Source organism: Balaenoptera physalus (genome assembly GCF_965194825.1).
Source record: "Balaenoptera physalus genome assembly, chromosome: 1".
Classification (NCBI taxonomy): domain Eukaryota; kingdom Metazoa; phylum Chordata; class Mammalia; order Artiodactyla; family Balaenopteridae; genus Balaenoptera; species Balaenoptera physalus.
The window spans coordinates 90448846-90464946 of record NC_138882.1 but is presented as its reverse complement, the minus strand read 5'-3'; the positions used below and the strand labels follow the sequence as shown (position 1 = coordinate 90464946).

General features: G+C 39.6%; 1 protein-coding gene across 3 annotated transcripts in view; it reads left to right on the top strand.

Annotated features, from left to right (window-relative positions):
* The window catches only part of PDE4DIP (phosphodiesterase 4D interacting protein), a 216511-nt gene that overhangs the window by 33707 nt on the left and 166703 nt on the right, over window positions 1-16101 (top strand). For all 3 annotated transcript variants that reach the window (XM_082457572.1, XM_082457570.1, XM_082457569.1), the window contains exon 2: window positions 11725-11780. In XM_082457572.1, coding sequence (XP_082313698.1) covers window positions 11725-11780 — 56 coding nt within the window. The remainder of the gene's footprint in view (window positions 1-11724; window positions 11781-16101) is intronic.

Here is a 16101-nt window from a genome sequence, read left to right as displayed (position 1 = left end):
GAATAAAAGTCAGATAAATCATATATGAACCTTATACAACTTCCCTGAACAAACAACTCAAGAAAAAGAGAACTTGAACTATTTAGGGGCTACCTTTAAGATTGAAGGTTAGGAAAGGAAAGCAAATTAATTAGTCTGTTTTGTTTTGTTTTCTCTTACCCTGTAATTTGATTTAATAAAATGCAAGCATTAATTTTATTTGCCTGCCATGCCTGTGAACATTTGGAGAAGGGAAGTAACATCCAAGAAAAATAGTGATTAGGTCTCAAAATTTAAAAATTCTTTATTTTGTTTCTCCTGTCCCACATGGTTAAAGTGTAGCCTTCAAGTAAGACAAAATGCCCATTTACCCCAGTTATATTGCATTTAAAAGATACTCCTTTAAAGCTTATTTGCAATTATTCTGCTCAGTATTAACTCTCAGCCTAAAGGAAGCAAGGACATTTATTTCTCTTTGAATTTGTGGTGAGTTAGCAGAGAGTCCTGTTTACTAACGCATAGTTACAACCAGAGATGGCATTTCTCCCCATTTTATAGATGTGGCAGCTGAAGGTAGAGAGGTTAAGCAGGCATTGGAGCATGAAGGTCTGGTTGATTCTGGTATCTTTGCTTACAGCGGTGTTGCAGCTTTGCATACAGCGCTTTTTATTAGGAAAATGCTCCTTTTCGTAATTCTATAATTGAAACATGTTTGGATATTGGATTTCCTATTTAACATTCAGCACTTCTAGTGATTGATTTTCTGCATTTGGGGTAGGAAAATCTCTGCCTTTGCAACTCTGATCTGCTTTTAAATAGGCCTATACTTGGATTTAGGCTTGAGAAATTTATCTCAATCAGTGCTTTCACTCCCACTTTCTTATTTCCTATACACTAGATCAGACTGGACCCCCTTGTTCTTCTTGCAGCTTACATGCTAAGGCTGGATGTAAAATACCAGAAGTCTGGGAAATGGTTATTTCTGTCTCTGAAAGGATAAGTTGGCTGACCCTCATCACAGGGCCCTCTGCATTCTGGGTGGCTCAGGGGTAATTTATACAAGCCTGTGTGGAGTATCCATCCATTCAGTAGATGCACTGGGACACTGCTCCTATTGAAATGGGCAGAGAAATTGAAATTTTATTCTATAAATAAAATTCCAAACTGGGCTCAGAACATTCCACAAGTTGTCCCTGGCAAAAATTCAAATAGCATTTAAAGTTAGAAGAAAAAGTCCAGAATAAAAGAGATGTCATGGTGACCCAAGGTAGCTCTATCCAATTCTATTTTAAAACATCCAGAAGCACTGAGGACTTGTTTTCCTCTGTCTCAGGACATCTTCTGAGCTCTATGATCATCAAGACAAGTATGATCTGAATTTCCTTTTTTTTTCATGGCTGAAGCACTTCACTAGTCATAGACTATTTATTATAACAACAACAACTTGTATTTTTCATAGCATTTTGGTAGTTTCTAATACATTTTCCCTTAATCTGTCTCATTATCTCCATTATCTCATTATCTCCTTTTCTGCGTGTTCCATTCTGCAGAAACTTCTTTCTCCCTTTGCTTTTCCAAGGCCAACTAGGGAAGAGGTAACCTGCACCTGGTGTCTACTTATCCTGGCCAAGGTAGAAGAGTGTAAAGAAGCAATAACTGCTGATATATAGAAAGCACTGACTGACAAAGAAAATTGAGTAATTTCTAGCACTTCATACAATTTGAGAATATATTTTCCACTTCATAATGTGGAACATTATTATTCATGATGTGGAATAACATGTCATGTCATATTATAATACTTTACTTAATCATTACCCTATAGTGAGTCCTTTAGGTTTCCAGTTTTTAACTATTATAAGTAATTCTTGATAAACTCTAGGTGCATAAGGCATCTTCTTCCATGGGATTATTTTTGAATGATAGATGTTCAGAAGTAGAATAACTGTGTCAAACACTTCTAGTTCTTGAAAATACATTGCAAATTGCTCAGGGTTTAGACTCATATAACTCATATTAAAATGAAGGATATTTCATTCCATTTAAATATCTTTTTCAAGACCTGAGTCCCTATATTGCAGAAGGGGAAGTGGAGGCACACTGACATAAAATGGCATATCCTAGGATAATCCCAGGTGAATCAGTAGCAACATTCTCAACTTTTAGCCTCTCCAGAGTAAAGGACTTCACTATTGCTATTAATCTCTGTTACTATCCAAAAGTGTTTCCTGAAATGATAAACAGAAAATTTCAATATAAGAAAGTAAAAGTGGATATAAATTACTTCAAAATTCTGCATACATATTAGGATGTCTATTGCAAGGAGAGGAAAAAATAGATGCTGTATTTGGTTATGGGATTATGGATAATACCCCTTATATGCTGCTTTAGAGCTAAGTCAGTATATGTTTTTATAGCAGAAAGAAATTTACATTTATTCCACCAAGTGACAACACGTAAAGTTTGGAACTGAGTTGGTCTTAGAAAAGATTCTTCTGTGCATTATTTATAGATTTCCAGATTATTGGTGCCTTGGGGGCAGAGTTATTGCCAGCAGACCTAGGGAGCTGGTGTCTCTTTACTCGTCCTGAGCTAAAATTATTATGAGTGGGCCTTAATATACCAGTTGTTCCCGCCTACACACCTAGCCTTGCCTTTGCTAGGATAACTTTGTTTATTCTTTAGAGGTTAGTTTCAGCATTATCTCCTTTTGGAGTTATTTTTGGAACCTACTTCTGGATGTTCTCTATAGCCAGAGCACACTCTGCCTTCTCTGTTGTTGCATGTGGCTAGTTAGTTTACTTGGTATTTTACATACTCTATAAGTTTATTGGAAGAAGGGACCATCTTTTGTCTCTAAATCTTCAGTATCTTACAATATTTCTAGCATATAGCAGATCCTCAGTTAAGAACTTTCTAGAGAACATTCCCTGCAAGGCTTATGTGAATATCTGTTTGGTAGGTGTCTCTTTCCTATGGAATGGATACAGCAGGTTATCAAATCTTGATGCCATTGTACATTCAAATTGTATTTATTCGTTGTTTAAGAAATATACATCAAATTCCTGTTACGATCTAGACTTCTTAAATGCTGGGTACCTGATAGCGAATGATATAAAAACCCTGCCTTCAGGGTGCTGACATTCTAGACAGGTCACAATGCACAAGTATATATTACTGCTGTAACTTGACCTCACAGTTCCTTAACTCTAATTCACTTCAGCACACCGTGAACACAGCCATCCTTTGTAGCTCATCTTCACTCCAAGTTCTCTATCCTTAGGATCCTTAACACTGAAATTATATTCCCTGACCACAAGGTCAAGTCCTCCATCTCTTCATTCTTTCTGAATATTCAGTTTACCTTATCACTTACTCCTTCATATCTTCCAGGCCATCTGCTCTTCATTCATCTCCCTACTGACCCGAGACCTCAGGGTCAGCTATTCGAATCATTTTCAGCACTGCTTTAGAACCTTTACTGCCTTAACAGTCCCCCACCCTTGGTAACCCTCAGTTAATTTTATTATCCTCTGGGATTCTATAAGCTTTGTTCCAGTACATTGTAAAACCACACTCAGAAGGAAGACTCTAGATTCATTCTTTCTAATTTCAGGCAGGTTAATGGGCAGCCCTTCTCCTCCCCTGACTCTTCCTCTTCCCCTAAAAGTGCAATCCTCAAAACCTCTGATTTCAATAATAAGAATAAAATCAAGATGCAAAATTGCATGTTCGGTGTTATTTCTATTTTGTGGACTTCACACAGGCATATAAACTGAAGAACAGCTAAAAAGAAATACATGAAAATCTTTCTCAATGCTGCCTTTAAGTGGTAGCATTTTTGATTATTATTTTTTCCTGTACACTTTTCTCCTTTCCAAAATTTCTGGAAAGAACACATAATTCTTTAAAAATCATTAAAACCAGGCACTATAAAGGAAGGAAAAAGTAAAAGATTATGCAAATAAAAGATTAGGTGAAAACAGAAAAAAAAATCATCTATCTCTTGATGTTTGGTCAGGGGCTCTGAGATAGACTGAGCCACAGCCTCGGGATTCCCCAGTGCCTTGTGAATAGTGGTTGTTAATGAAAACTGCATTGCCAGGACCAAGAGTAAAAAGTACAAGCTAAGTTTTAGAAGTAGGTGGAGGGACCATATACCATCCCTGAGTGATGTGGCTGAATTCAGAGAAGATTATTTTCACATCTCTTTTGAAAGCGTGATGTCAGTGTCTTGGCTGATTCAGGGGACAGGGAAGAGAATTTATTAGATATTTGCATGTCTAATAACCTCATAAGGCAAAGTGAGGAAAATAATTATTTGAACTGCCTTTTATCTGTTTACAGTATTAAGAGGTTTCTCTGAACCTTGAGGAATAGCAGCATGAAAAATGTTAGTTCCTTTTAGGATAAAGACAGTGCAGGAGGAAAATAAGTCATAAAACTCAAAGTTGTTGCAGATGCACAGTGATGCTTGTAGCTCCTGGTAGCTATTGAGGACTTAGCACTACAGAAAACTGCCTCCCAGAGTTCCATCTGGCCACGGCCACGCTCAGTGAATAGATCCTGTTGAGTGAAGGGTGTAATTGCAGCCTGTACTGGAGAAAAGTGGATGTTACTGTATCCATGCCAAGTCAGCTCACACTTAGTCAGCATGCAGAGGGAGACTCACAAGTGATGCTTTCTCTGTTCTGAGGGGCTTTGCCAGTTAAGCATTCTAGCTTGCAGAGGCTATAATGATAGGTCTTGAGATGAGAAAAAAAATTATAATCTCGCTGTATTTATTATACTCCCGTCTTGTGCTCTGCATCTGTGACTTCTACCCTATTTGCATTTGAATGTGTGTTTTTGCTATTCTGTTGCCAAATGGGAGATATTGGCAATATTTGGAGCGGAGAAGATATACTCAGTATCTCTCTTGGCAAGAGAAAAAGAGATCTGAGAAGTCTCAGAGCTTGTTCACTAATGGCCTTCCCAATTTTGATTGTGTCTATTTCCATTGCCTCTCCTGGATGTCAGCTTATTCCCTTTGTCTTTTAGGGACAATGCCAAGTGTTATCACAGAAAGGATTCAGGGGAGGCATGAATATTTGGAGGAATGTGGGTAGAGAAAGGGAAGTATAAAATAGTGGATGACTCACTTTTCAGGATAGAACCTATGTAAAAAGTCATACTTGCCACTTCCTTTTTAGGATTTTAATTCATTTGTCACATGGCGTCTGTTATACCAATACTCAAATACTCCATTGTGAACTCTGTATGTATTGGGGATGAGTTGGTGTCCCAAGAAACAAATCTGTGTCAGAATTTGAGTCTAAATTGCATCTCCTCCCCACAGCAGCACTGCCCACATTTCCCTTCACCTCACTTTCTCAGGGGTCATTTCCCTGGAGTCAAGGTGGGTACAAAGGAGGCTCCTGGCAAAAGTGTGGGTAGAAATAGGGCATACTGGACGAGTAAAAGTTTGGAGTCAGACTGATACAGCTTTCAAGTTCAAACTTACCACCAACTAGCTGGATAATCTTGGGCAAATTACTTCATCATTCTAGGCCTCTTGTTTCCTCATCTGTAAAATAGGGGTAACAGTACCTACCGAATTTTGTGAGAATTGAACGAGATAATGCCTGGAAAGTATCAGTCAGTCAATAAATGGTGGTGGGTGGTGATGGTTGTCCACAATATAATGATAACGGTCGTTTAATTCAAGATGAGTGCTGAGGAAAATTCCAGTGTAAGAAAACACGTGGAACTGTAAAGTTACGCACAGGCAGTCCGAAGACTATTACCTGTGGATGTCTTTGTTTCTAAGTTGGCACTGCTTGTGAAACCCTACCATTCAAAAATCACGTATTAAAGAAAGTAGGCCACAGTTCTCCTTGTCCTTCTGGCCCTTTTATGTCTGCAAGGGTTGATTGTGGATATAAATTTAAAACATGAAAAAGAGATGCTTGAACATTAGAAAGATTTCTTTTATTTGAATCCGAATCTAGAAATTCATGTCAAACGAGCTTTAAAAATATGGAATTAGAACAGAGTGTGTGTTTGGGCCCCAGTAAACAGCAAACTTGAGCAATCTTCCTGTCCCCCACTATCTGAGACGGCCACACTGAGACTAATCCCTTACATATTTTATCTTTTATCAAGGGCCGTAAAAGAAGACCAGTGTAAATAGATCAGAATATGTTCCTTAACTTTTTAAAGAAGAATTAACCTTTTAGTATAAAAATAGTAAGAAATTTTTTAAAAGGAAGATATTCACTCGTATTTTCTACCATCGTAAACCCCCAGCCTTTTCACTCCTCTGGATTCTCTGCTACTCTGTATAGCCTCTATCTGTACACATTTTTACTCTAGTATAAATCTTAGTCCTAAACCTTTCTTGCTGACGTTATTTTAAATCACCTTTAGGGATTCTAAGTAGTTAGATGAAGATGTAGTGTTTGAGGAGGGAAGTGTAGATGAAGAACTGGTTTTCCCTTTGGCTCCCCCTAATACTCCTGCCTCAGGGTTAGAGTTTGGGGGAGGAAGGCTTGAGGAGGGGAAAGGTAAAAAGGAAGTTGGAAGGGGTCCTGAGGAGCAGTTAATACTTACTCAGGTTGGGGGGGGGGGAGCAAAATAAAGCCCTGAACACACCCTTTATTTTCCTATTTTGGGGCCTTTGTCATGTTTCCTTATGTATTCATACCTATCCTCCAAGGCCTGAATTCAGTGTTCTCTGTTTTCTGTAGGTTTCCTAGACCCCCCTCTCCTCATCGGGACAAAATTAATTGCTGTCTCATTTGTGTTCTGAGATTTCTGTTTCCAGTCTCATCCTTCTACTCATTCTCTCTTTGAATCCTGTCCACCTCCCCCAGTAGACAACTCTGAGCATCTTGATTTCAGGGCATTTCTTTTTCACCTTTATGTTTTCGGTGCTTGTCATACAAGGAACTTCTCAATAAATGTTTATGAAATGGAACGAAAAACTAGCAACCAAGGCCCAGTTTTTTGCTCTAAGTGCTGGTATGGCAGATTGCTTTTCCTCCTCCTGAACTTTTGTTCATAACAAGAAAGCCATATAAGAAGGAGTTTGAGAGACAGAAAGTGCCTCTGGGAGATGGCCTTTGTCCCTCAGCCTCACCGTGAAGGAAGGGTGGTGGCTCTCGATAAAGCGAGTGTGGGGGCCAGACTGTGTGGTGCCCCGATGACCTGAGTGTATGTGATTGCCTTGGGGAGGCAGCCTGAAAAAGCAACTGCCCCTTTGGGGGTTTGGACACTCTTATGGGAAGAAGTAGCCCTAGGTTAGTCATCTTAATAGGCTGACCAAGGAAAAGAAACTAATGGGGCCTCGACAGACAACAGCTCCTTAGATACAGTTTGGGGTGGTTTTGGTCTGCGATACTAGTATCTCGTAGTGTTCAAAGACTTGTTGCAGACCTGCTTTGTAATGTTGAAGTTGTATGATTGCCATCTTGCCCTTGCTCATGAATAATATGGTCCATTAACACAATCCATTGCTTTTCTCAGTCCACAAATTAAACAGACCAAAACACAAGGCAATAACACCAAATACGCAGTTTGCAAAGGGTGGTCTATGGCTGCCTTATAGAAAATATCCCTCTGCAGACTGCATCTTGGTGTTATCCTTTGGTAAGGAAGGACCCAAGTTTCGACCCCTCCTCCCAATGTTATGAGAGACCAGACTAGTGGGACCAGTGAGCTGCTCACATCTTGGAAAGGAGCCATATGAATGGCCATTTTCAAGAAAAGCAAAATTGAGTGCTTGGCTAGTCCTAATGTCATTGAAACTACCATACTTAGAAAACTACTGGAAGAAATCACCAGAGCACAGTTTGACAGCATCAGAGTATCAGAATGTAGCAGATAGCTCTGAGAGGAGCAGTTGTTTTCTGATCATCCTCAACCTAATCACCCTGGAAAGCTGTAGGAAAAGCTAGTACTGTGGGATATTGAATGTTGATGTATTGTTTGTTTGGGTCCAGTATCTTCAGAGCTCCTTATCAGCAAGTCAGGAAAATGTGGGTAATACACCAGGCAGAAATTAAGTGGGTGAACAGCTGGTAGGTGGGTTGTACTTGGAAAATGTTTGGTTCTTCAAATTAAGCAAGAGAGTGTCTCAGCAAAAATTAGTAAGTATGGGGAATTCCCTGGCGGTCCAGTGGTTAAGACTCCGAGCTTCTACTATGGGGGGTGCAGGTTCAATCCCTGGTCGGGGAACTAAGATCCCGCGTGCTGTGCAGTGCAGCCAAAAAAAAAAAAATTAGTAAGTATGATTTTAGTGGAATTGGTATCAGTATTGACACATTGGTGAGGTAGCGAGCAAAAAGATAAGGCTCACTGAGGGAGAGTTTAGTTCATTTATACAAGAAAAGCATGTAAGGTAAAACATGCAGGTAACATGTATTGATAAGATAGGAGTATCTTTGGGGAAAGATTATATATGTACATCTATGCAGGAGAGCTGTAAGTGCCCTGGTGAACCACATGCTAGCTGAGCATGAGTCATTCATTGACTGATGTTTTTTATAAAAAAAAAAAAAAACTAGAAACACTTGAATTTGAGAAACTAGGACAAGGGTATACAATTTTTTCTGGGCTTGGGTAATAGAGAAAAATTTACCAACATCTGTTACTGCTCTGTGTGTGTGTGTGTGTGGCCAGGCTTGGAGTCTGTCTCTAGCATACCCCAATTCTCTTTGCACTTTGGTTTATCAGATATTGTCACAAATTGCAATCCCCTAGACATATTATACCCTGTGTTTCTTCACCACGTGCCCCTTCTCTGGGGGAGCATCAAATTCCTTACCAACCTTTCGGAGCAGCTGAGTGAGCCCCACTCTCTGGCAATATGAGAGGGAACTTGAGCTGTTAACAGAGTTAAAGTGATTTTTAAAAAACCTCCTGAGACTACAGAAAGCCCATTAACTCAGTACTCATCCAAAGTGACCTCTCTACCCTTCTGGTTATTGCTTCATAGGCAGGCAGCCAGCTCAGGGTGAGTGTGGGGTTGGGGAGAAGGTGAAGTATCTTGTGGCATATGCATCGCCTTGTTGTAACTTGCTCCTGGTCTAGAATGTGGACTCTTCGGAGCAAGGAGAATTGAATGAGATCATGTCTGGAAAGTTCCCCCATCCTTGGAAAGTATTAAAATGGGTTTTAATACTATTAGCATCTAGGAGAATAGAATTGTGTAATTACTGCACGGAACCTTAGAAATTCATGCATGTCTTTTACACATACTTAAGGAAGCTGAAGCCCAGAGGTAAAAGTGACTTATAAGCCCCTTAGTAGCTTACCATCGCAAATTAATGAATTGTGTACTGAAGCCAATAGGTAACCCAAGACAGTGTCTTAAAGCAGAAATGAAAATTTTGTCTGCATTTGATATATACCAGGGTGACAGCCTCAGAGACCTATAAGGAGCCAGGCTAGTATCATAAATGAGCGCATGAGCTGGGATTACAAGAAGAGGGAGTGACGGGAACTGTGGCAAACTGGAGAACAAGTCTCTTCTGTTTAAAGGCAGCAGGTTATCCCTCTGTGTGGGAAGGCAGGCCCAGTATTGCCAGACCCATTCATTTTGCAAGAGAAGTTAGAAATGGATCAACCTTGTATTGACCAAATCAAACATGTTGGATGGGCTGAATTTGGCCTGAGGAATGGCTTTGCTCCTGACAGCAGATACACAGTTACCCAGGTCTGTGGGCTGAGCACAAAGGAATCCATCCAATGCATGAATAGCAGCAGCTAATTATAAGTTTTTTCCCCACAAATTTTTCAAGATATTGTTCTAGCTGATAGTTTCAAAATCCTTGCCCTACTTTTTCTCAACAGAGGGAAATCCATAAGTAGTACATTCATCTCTTTCCTTCTTCACTCTCAGGGAAAGTTTTTAATGAGAAGTGGAGAAGGGGAAGAGACAGAAGGCCTGGAAGAACCCCAAGCTGGTGATCTGCTTTTGAATAATAAAGAATCACCAGGTGGTGGGTGTAGTCCAGCGTGCCCTGTCTGGTACTTTCATGTCCATCTGGAACTTAACAAAGTGAAGATTTATGCCAAGATCCAGCCCTGAGGCAGAGAAGAAAGAACACCAACAGTTTCTACATAAATACCAGGCTCTCTTCTGCCTCTCTGTGAATGTCTTCTGGCTTTTAAAAAGAGAAGCCCTCTAAATCTCTGGCAATATAATTATTTTTAGAACAACTAACTGGGAGTACCCAAGGGTTTAAGGAATAAGCTAAATGTTGAAAGCATCTCTCTGTAGGATTATTGCAATCACCTCTCTGTTTCTGCCTTCCCCACCCAGAAAGTCTGTTGTCAAAACATTAGCCAGACCTTTTAAAACATTCGTCACTCAGTTCACCTCTTTTTTTGACTCACAAGACTCCAGTGACTAAATTTCTCTCAATGTCCCAAAGGCTTTATACAATCTGCCCTCTGCCCAACTTTCCTATTATTTCCTTCACCACACCTCCTGCTACTCAGTCTGCCCAGCCACACTGGCCTCCTTGTTGTTCAAAAATTGCTCTGGCATGCTCCCTCCTAAGAGCCTTTGCATTTGATGTCCCCTGCTTAGAAGACTCTGCCCAAATACTCATATTATTGCTTCTCAGAGAAACTTTGCCTCCTGAAAATTGCAATCCCCTCCTCCTCCCCATAGCTCCAGGATTCCCTACCTCTATTCCCTACATTAATTTTTTATAGTATCTCTCCCCAATTGCTACTGTACATTTTGCTTTTTTGTTTCCTTTTACTGTAATATTAGTTCCATGAGTGCAGGCATTTTGGTCTGTTTTGTTCACTGCTACATTTGTGGAGCTTAAAACTGGTGCCTAAAAACATAGTAGGTGCTTCACAAGTATTTATTAATACATTTTGAGACTTTTTTTTCCCCTTCTGTGCTAGGAATGGTGGCCTTCACTGTGCTGGACAGATACACCTCTGGCTACTGCATCGTGGTGTTTTTAACATTTCCATTAATAGACTTTGTCTGTTTTCCAAGTTTTCTAGGTCAATTCTACTTCCTAAACATATCTTTTTTTTTTTTTTTTTTTTTGCTTCTCTCCATTTCTCCTATCCTATCCCTTAGTTAAAACTATCACAACTTCTTGCTATCCCCATCTACTTTTGTTCCCTCTACACAGTGTCACTCAACAGCCAGAATGATCTAAAGTCTAAATCTGGTCACTTACCATTCATTCCCTCATTTAAAATCCTTCAGTGGTTTCCCATTGACCTGCACATAAAACTCATATCCTTACCCCATCCCTCAGGGCCCTGCATGGTCTGGTTGCAACATTGGCTTTCTCTGTTCCTCTAACAGGCCAAGCTCCTCCCTGACTCAGGGTCCTTGCTGTTCCCTCATGATGGAACACTCTTCTGTTCCCATTTTTCATCTGGCTGACATTCTCTTCATCTCAGTTTAAATGCTCTTTTCTCTGAGTTTCTCTGAGTCTCTCTACTAGTTAAGTTACTCTGCATATTCCTTCATAGAACTTGCTACAATAGTAATTCAGTGCTTGTGGAACTGTTTGTCCAATGGCTGTCTCTACAAATACCTACTGAGGATAGAAACCCTTCCTGTGGGGTTTGTCTTTGTCTTTCCAGCACTTAACACTGTCCCTGATACATAGTACTAGCTTAATGATTGTGGAGAAATAAATAAAAATAGATGTCTTGCCACCCAGGGATTGGACACTGTGTGGGGTGGTATCTCATTAATTAACGATGTGTTTCTCTCCACAGAGATTATTTTGCAGAAGATGATGGGGAGATGGTACCTAGAACAAGTCATGCAGCAGGTAAGGAGGTTGTGGGCCTTGCTTTGCTAAATTCTTGGTCTCCTGCTGATCATAATTCCCTTAAATTATAGACCCTTTAATGTCACCATGGCATGTAGTATATAATTCCCCTCCTTCCCAGCACAGTGCAGTAAATCATAACTGAAATACTTATGTGAACTCTTCATACATTTTTTTTAATTTTTAAATTTTTTAAAAATTTATTTATTTTTCACTGCATTGGGTCTTCATTGCTATGCGCAGGCTTTCTCTAGTTGCGTCAGGCGGGGGCTACTCTTTGTTGTGGTGCACGGGCTTCTCATTTCTGTGGCTTCTCTTGTTGTGGAGCACGGGCTCTAGGCGCACGAGCTTCAGTAGTTGTGGCATGCAGGCTTCAGCAGTTGTGGCTTGCGGGCTTGGTTGCTCCGTAGCATGTGGGATCTTCCCAAACCCGTGCCCCCTGCATTGGCAGGCAGATTCTTAATTAAAATTAGCCTTTGTAATTGTGTATGTGAAATCTATACATTCTACGGGCCTACCATACTCATTTTGAGCATCAAGAGTCTCCATTTTGAGGTAAAAATTGAAGGACTAGGGCAAAATGGGAGGGGAATGAAGAAAATGCCTACTATACGCAAGATATTAGGTTGGGTACTTTCACTGATTATTTCATTTAATCCATATAAATGCTCTGTGAGGTAAGCATTATTATACCCATTTTTACAGAGGCAATGATGCTCAGCAAAATTAAGAGATTTGCCTAAATTCCCACAATTAGCAAGTGGTCAGGATTCATAACCAATCTTTTTTTTCTTTAACATTTTCGTTGTGTCCATATCCAATCTTCAAAGGCTCTTATCTTTGTACCATATCCTATGAATCTAACTGTAATGTATTGTTGTTTTCTCAAATTTTCTTGCATTTAATCGCCTATTTAATTTCACCTAAATGTGGAAGAAATCATTTTTTTCTAACTTATTTTAATTAAAACATTTGCATTTACTTAGAAATATCAAGTTATCAATAAAACCATTACTATTACTATTATTATTATTAATTTGCAATCACAGTGTGGTATACAAGTAACGGAACAACAATTATTTTGAACAAGCTGAATCAAAGACAATTGAAAATGGGAAAATACCCAACTCTATCTGTAATTAATTTGTGCTGTGTACCAATAAAACCTGCTTTAAATTTCTGTGCTAATTTAAACCCCTGTACTCAATCAGGCAATGTTAGTGGCTATTGAAAATACCATTAAGGATAGGGCTATCTAAAGACACACTTGATAGTATGTTATTTTTACAAACATGAATAGACACTGTACAGTGTCCAGTTTAAAAACAAATCATGTAAATCATATGGCCTTACATTCCCCCCCCCTTTTTTTTCTTTAAAATTGGTTATGTAATGAGTAGTTAAATACTTCCAGACAAGAAAAAACCTGCCCTGGAACCACACTATTTATCATCATTATTTTTTTTTCAATCTTCATCTTCTTCATATTTCTCCTTGTCATCATCTTCTTGACCCTTTTGTCTTTCTTCTTTTTTTTTTTTAAACAGGGAATGCTCTTCTGTTTTTTTTTTTTTTTTGGCTGTGCGCTGTGGCTTGTGGGATCTTAGTTCCCTGACCAGGGATTGAACCCCAGCAATAAGCATTTAAAAAAAAATTCTGAGAAGTTGATTGAAGCATCTGGGGACTTTTTCTTGCATTCCTTCTGGAAAGTCTGTAGAAAGAAAGAGAAAAGAGGGAAGGAGGGAGGGAGGCATATATTCTCCCATCCCATAGGTTGGCCTTTCATTCTATTGATGGTTTCCTTTGCTGAACAGAAGCTTTTTAGTTTGATGTAGTCCCACTTGTTTATTTTTGCTTTTGTTGCCTTTGCTTTTGGTGCCCATGCTTATGTGGTCCATTAATTTTCGACAAAGGAGATAAGAATATACGAGGGAGGAAGGAAGGAAAGAGAAAAGAAAAAGGGGGAAAAAGAAAAGAAAAAGAAAGGACAGAAAAAGAGCATATTATGATATTTTTCTTCTTGGCCCTTTCAGATCGCGTTTGCCCATGTGTCTATGTCTAGTTAACTTTTCCTCAGTGGGGCACAGAGTCACCTAGAGCCCATTTCACTCTCACTTGCACTGACACTGTCTGTGGATCTCAGTGTGTTGCTATGCCTGTCATTCTTTCTGATTTAAAAAAAAAAAAATTTGTTCAGTAATAAAGGTGCATTGCTTCTTACTGTCAGCCAAGAAAGATGTATTTTTCTATGTCTTCTGCCTGAGTCTACAACCCCAAGCCCACCTCAATCGGAGGTCATTTGCGTACCATGCTTGAAGGAAGCCCTGATTTCTTATTCTTTCACAGTGTTACTTCTCCAAGGCAGGCCTAGGGTGAGTAGCAGCTTAGCCTTCACTAGTTTCTCCCAGGGCAGTGCTTCCTTTGGTTAATGGAAAGACTGTGTCTCTTCCCCTTTGCCTGTTTTTCCCTGACTCTCAGGCCTGTTACAATCCCCTTCCCTGCTAAAATAACACAGCATTAGCATACTGCTAAGAAGTTTGAACGGAAGGAACGTGGGATTGGTTCTGCCACTTTTTGCAATGTAATCTTGGGCAAACAAACTTGCTGAACCTTTTTTTACTCATTAGTTAAATGAGTGTAATAATCACATCAGTCTATTTCACTGGTTGCAGTAACTATAAATGAAATTATTCCTATACAATAACCTAAAAGATTCTCTGTAGAGAGATTTTGTAGAAATACTTCTTAGCTAGTAACTTGATTTTTTATTTCAAATAAAGCTATTTCAGTTATCTTTGGTCATGTGACACACCACTCTAAAACGTAGTGGCTTAAATACGTATAGCTGATTCACTTTGTTATACAGCAGCAACTAACACAACAATGTTAAGCAATTATACCCAATAAAGATGTTAAAAATTAATTAATTAATTAATTAATTAATAAAACTTAGTGGCTTAAAACAGGGGTCAGCAAACTGCAGCCCATAGGCCCAATGGCCAGTATTTGTAAGCAAAGTTTTATAAAAGCACAGTCATGCTCATTCACTAACATATTTTCTGCATCTTCTTTGAGCTATCAGGTCAGAGTTGAGTAGCTGTGACAGAGTCGATGCCCATGAGCCTAAAATATTTACTATCAGGCCCTTTAAGAAAAAGTTTGCCCACTCAAGGCTTAAAACAACAATGGTTTATTATTTCTCACAATCCTGGATGTTAGCAAACTGGGCATTTCTTCTGTTGGTCTCACTTGGGATCACTCAAATAACTGCCATCACTCAAATAATCTGACAGCTTTTTTTTTTATGTCTTTATTGGAGTATAACAATGGCGTGTTAGCTTCTGCTGTATAACAAAGTGAATCAGCTATACGTATACATATATCCCCATATCCCTTCCCTCTTGAGCCTCCCTCCCACCGTCCCTATCCCACCCCTCTAGGTGGTCACAAAGCATCGAGCTGATCTCCCTGTGCTCTGCAGCAGCTTCCCACTAGCCATCCATTTTACCTTTGGTAGTGTATATACGTCACTGCTACTCTCTCACTTTGTCCCAGCTTCCCCTTCCCGCCCCCCGTGTCCTCAAGTCCATTCTCTACATCTGCATCTTTATTCCTGCCCTGCCCCTAGCTTCATCAGTACCATTTTTTTAGATTCCAAACATATGCGTTAGCATATAGTATTTGTTTTTCTCTTTCTGACTTACTTCACTCCGTATGACAGACTCTAGGTCCATCCACCTCATTACAAATAACTCAGTTTTGTTCCTTTTTATGGCTGAGTAATATTCCATTGTATATATGTGCCACATCTTCTTTATCCATTCATCTGTCAGTGGACATTTAGGTTGCTTCCATGTCCTGGCTATTGTAAATAGTGCTGCAATGAATATTGTGGTACATGTATCTTTTTGAATTATGGTTTTCTCAGGGTATATGCCCAGTAGTGGGATTTCTGGGTCATATGGTAGTTCTATTTTTAGTTTTTTAAGGAACCTCCGTACTGTTCTCCATAGTGGCTGTATCAATTTACATTCCCACCAACAGTGCAAGAGGGTTCCCTTTTCTCCACACCCTCTCCAGCATTTATTGTTTCTACAATCTGACAGCTTGACTGGGACTGAGGGTCCAAGACAGCCTTTCTCAAGTGTCTGGCAGTGGTGACTGGCATCTTCATTCCCCCTGTACTTGGCCTTTCCTCCCCCAGGAAGGTAGTCTGGGCTTCTTCACAGCAAGGTGGTCTTGGGGTTTTAGGAAGGCAAGGACAGAAATGCAAGGCCTCTCAAGGCCTAGTCTTCTGAACGCATCCAACAGCAGCATTTTC